The sequence below is a fragment of the Cicer arietinum genome, chromosome 4 (genome assembly GCF_000331145.2).
Source record: "Cicer arietinum cultivar CDC Frontier isolate Library 1 chromosome 4, Cicar.CDCFrontier_v2.0, whole genome shotgun sequence".
Taxonomy (NCBI): Eukaryota; Viridiplantae; Streptophyta; class Magnoliopsida; order Fabales; family Fabaceae; genus Cicer; species Cicer arietinum.
The window spans coordinates 52133405-52138122 of NC_021163.2; the positions used below are offsets into that span (position 1 = coordinate 52133405).

At 36.2% G+C, this 4718-nt stretch overlaps 1 protein-coding gene across 1 annotated transcript; it reads left to right on the forward strand.

Annotated features, from left to right (window-relative positions):
* The first annotated feature begins 1914 nt into the window (after window positions 1–1914).
* On the forward strand, window positions 1915–3992 carry LOC101493313 (transcription factor TCP7-like). Its single transcript, XM_004498055.4, has one exon. It carries the CDS (start codon window positions 2255–2257, stop codon window positions 2945–2947), a length of 693 nt encoding a protein of 230 aa, XP_004498112.1. The 5' UTR covers window positions 1915–2254; the 3' UTR covers window positions 2948–3992.
* The last annotated feature ends 726 nt before the right edge of the window (window positions 3993–4718 follow it).

Here is a 4718-nt window from a genome sequence, read left to right on the forward strand (position 1 = left end):
CACTGCATTAAAACAAAGTAACAACGCAAAACTCCGAAAAATCTCTACTTAATCAAGGAAATAAGAACATAAGCATTTCATTAAATCAAATAAATAAAATTAACAAAATATATCAAATAACTCCTTAAATTAACTAATAAATAAAAGATAAATAAGACTAAAAACAATGAAAAATATGCATATAATGAATAGTCATCATTAAGCTTACAAACTAATGTTTTTTCTTTAGTCTTAATACCTGGAGGTTGCACCATATTAACTTCTTCATCTAAAACACCATTTAGAAACAAACTGTTCACATCAATTTGATGTATAAGCCATTTGTTTGATACTACAAATCGATAATAATGTATGTACAATTACTGGTTTGACAATAGGGGATAACGTTTCAATGAAATCACAACCAATCTTTTGATAGAATGCTTTTGCAAAAAGGTGTGCCTTGTACTTATTGATTGATCCATTCGTGTTTTCCTTAACCCTTAAACACCCATTTGCACCCTGTAGGCTTACAGCTAGGAAGGGAAGTAACCAAGGTCCAACTCTTATTATGAAGAAGAGCAACATATTCATCTTTTATGGTTGCAAGCCAAATATGGTGCAGCAAGAGCTTGCTATACAATAATGGGTTCCAAGTGAGTTAGAAACAGAGTGGGATGCAAATAAGGCAGTACAATGCCATTCTTAGTTCTAGTTTGGATTGGGTGAATGTTCCTAAGATGTATCCTAATAGGGAAAGGAATAGGTGCATATGCCTCAAGTCTAGACATAGACCTTGCAAATCTAGACACATGTGTATCTAGTATGGATTCACGGATTTCAGAGTTTGATGTAGAGTTTGGATTGGAAGGAGTTGATAAGGATTAGGGTGATAGCAGGACCAAATGGGGTGTAGGGGGGGTGGAACCAAGCAAAGAGTTGGTGGATGATGAGAGATGTGAAAAATGTTTGTGGTGTGGGTGTTAGTGTTGATGAAATATTTTGTGGGAAACATTTCAAAGTATGGAAACTTACCCTCATTGAATAACACATCATTGGATATATAGACTCTACCATCAGGGCTAAGACATTTGTATCCTTTATAGACCGTTGAGTAACTCCTTGATAGGCACATGATCAGAAAAAGAAAAAAAAAAAGCTCTAAGATACCATGTTAAGATTCATATTGAGAGAAAGTGAAATAAAGTTAAGAGAAAGGTTGAAAGAATATTTGTAACTGAGTATCCATTGATTGAAAAGTTATTGGTTATAAGAGGGTAATGTCTATTTATCGTTAGAAATCAGTGCAACAAAAATCTAACAATTCCTTATTGCCTTGAACTAACTAATCCTAATAGAATCTTATAGAAGTTAAGTTAGTTAGAACTGAAGCTATTTTATCTTACAAAATTTAACAGGTGTGGATTTATCATCCCATTTCTAATACAAGTGGCACTAATTGCCCTATTTTCTTTGGTGCAATTTGGAATTGCAACAAACTTGATTATCTCTAGAGAGACTGGACTTGACAATCATCTTACCTTAGCAATGCAAATTTGGCTTATTAAACTAAGAAAGAAATCAACTACTCTCTAACATTCAAAATGCGAGACTTCGCAAACAACACATTCATCGAACAAAAGTTCCCTCAAGGAGTGAAAATCAACAAGGAATCTTATATTTACAGTCAAACAACTTGTGAAGGTCTTATTAGAAATCAACAAAACTAAATTTTAAAGAAATTTATTTGTAATTTTGGACCAATTTTTTTTCTTTTACATAGTTTTGAGCACTCATTTTGATTTTCAAATAGAGAGATACACCCACACACATGTTATTCCTGAAACCGATTCTATACAAATTGTTAGCATGATTCAAAATGGACATACTTCATATTTCATCTTCAACCTATCTTAATAAGGTTTTTACTCTTATCCATATTCGAGGGTCGATGGTTGAAGTTACATATTTTGAGAGGCAAAAATGAAGAAGGCGCGTGCAATACAAGTGGAGAAGATAGTAGTATAGTGTAAGTTGTGAGCTGTGCAATGTAAGTACTGTACTGGGCCCCCACCACCCATGTGCCTTCTTCCTGTCTCCACCAATTCCTGTTTCCAACTCAATCATTACATTACATTACACACACTTCTCCTCCTTCTACCTTCTCCCTTCTCTTTTTCACTTCATTATTTCAATTTCAACAATTAATCAAATACCCAAAACCCCTCATTCCCATTCTCCACAATACAATAAAAAATTAACCCACAACTATTTCATGTCTAACTGCAAGGAAACAACTAACGCCGTAACTATCACTAACGGCGCAACAACAACAACAACAGAACCGGAAACTACGCAACGAAACACCATCGCCGTTAAAAAACCACCGTCCAAAGACCGTCACAGCAAAGTAGACGGACGTGGAAGAAGAATACGTATGCCAATAATTTGCGCCGCACGTGTTTTCCAGCTTACACGTGAGCTCGGTCACAAATCCGACGGTCAAACAATCGAGTGGCTTCTCCGGCAGGCGGAACCCTCCATCATCGCCGCCACCGGCACCGGAACCACTCCCGCTTCATTTTCATCTCTCTCTGAACACAAACCTTTTCTCCCTCCTTCTCCTTTCATTCTCGGAAAACGATTACGTTCTGAACAAGACGACGCCGTTGCCGTTGCTGCGCATCCTGCTCCGCCCGCTCTATGGCGGCCTGACTTCGCGCAACTCTGGAGCTTCGCCGCCGCCGCACAACCTCCACCGGAAGTTCTTTCCATTTCTCCGCAACAGCAACAGCACAATTCGTTGTTTCATCATCAACAACAGCAGCAACAACAACAACATCAAGCTTCCATGGGAGAAGCTTCGGCGGCGAGGTTAGGGAATTACCTTCCTGGACATCTTAATTTGCTGGCTTCATTGTCCGGCGGTAACGGAAATTCCGGCCGGGACGACGATGAGCATCGTTGATTGAGGCATCAATGTTCAAGTTCTTAGTATATATATATATATTATGATGTGTGTGTGTGTTTAATTTTATGGCTATGGTTTTGTTCCTTTTGATTGTTGTGTGTGGTCAAGTAGAAGATTCTTAGTCAAATTTTAGGGTTAGGTTATTGTTTATTTTGGAATTGTGAAGTCCTTGAATTGAGGAGTTCAATTAGGGTTTTCCTAGGGAGGAAAACTGATTAGTTTTTTAGAAGATGATGAATTATTTACTAGATTATTGAGGTCTTTGGTTGAGGAGAAAATTAAAGCATGGATTAGTATGATATGATACGAATGATGAATAATTAGTGATTAAAGCTTGATTGGTATGCAAATGCAAGTGTAATAATGGAATGGGATGAGTCGAAGAGTGCTTCAAGCTAAATGAAGATCAAACCTGGGGTGATGAGTTGAGTTGGTGTTTCTTTTTCCTGATAAATAAAATTTAGGGTGAGAGGATCATGCTCCAGTCCAAAGTAGGGAAGACCTTCAGGCTCACTGTGCACTTACAATTTACATTGGCATCCCTTCAATGGGACTAGCAGGGATCAAATCCGCAACTTGTGGATCCAATGGCAGTCATGGTTGGTTTTGAATTTTACATTGAGAGTGCAAGTTTAGTTATTCATATAATAAGCATAGGTTAATGAGTAAATGCCTATCTGATGATCAATTGGAGTATCAATCTTTTCAGAATTTCATGCTTCTCGGCTGTGTCAATTGAGCATTATCGAGGTCTGTTTGAAGTGGCCGTGGTAGGACTTTGGCGTAGCTTCTGGTGAGCTCTGCCTTACTTTGTCCTTCACTTTCACTCTTTTTTGTGCTCTTAGTTGTTTGAGAGAGGACTAGTACCTGTAAGTCATGGACTACTGGTTCTACTCTTTAAGATCTCTGTTTGAGATTTTTATTTGCAATTCTTATCCATTTGTTAGATTGATCAGTGTGAGTGACTGAGAATAATGTATTTGTAACTTGATTGTAGTGGGGTGTTACTGAAATTAATAAAAACCCATTTTTTCTTTCTTAATATCTTACTGCTTTTGCTACTTTTCCTTTCCCTTATGTGTATATATGATTCTGAATGTATATATAACTGGTGTAATAATCCGTGCCATGCACGGAATAATGTTACCTTTGAATATATCTTTAGAATATGTATTAAAAACTATTAAAATAATTTATCTATTTTTATGGATAACAAAGTGTATCAATATTTAATTTACTAATCATTATTTTCTATTGCAATATATGATTTTATGAATGTATATATCATTATGAAATCATTCTGCTAGTAGGCATTTCATATTCCTAATAGAATGGTTTATTCAACACAGTTTGCTTTATGTTTTATAATACTGTAATCATAGTTAACCTGAGGTCTTTTTTGGAGGGATCATTACAATGGTACTCTGCCTTGGAATTTGTACTTCAGGCCTTTCAGTATTTAAGGGAAGATAAGATTAGGTACATCCTGTGTTCAAATATGTAATGTAATCATGCTAATAGTACCTGGTATGTTACTATTTTTGACGTTTCATCCTAGTTTAAATTATTCATATGTGGTGCATATCATTCAACAAAGTCAATCTGAATCTTCTTGCTGATACAAGAACTCAACTTTGGCTGATGTGTTGTTATTTATTAATGACTTCTGTACTGTGGTTGTTGTGACAGTGGCTTTTATTGCCACATCCCTTTAAACAACCATGTGCATCTTATTAAAATTTTAAATAAAGATACGTTGACAACAATT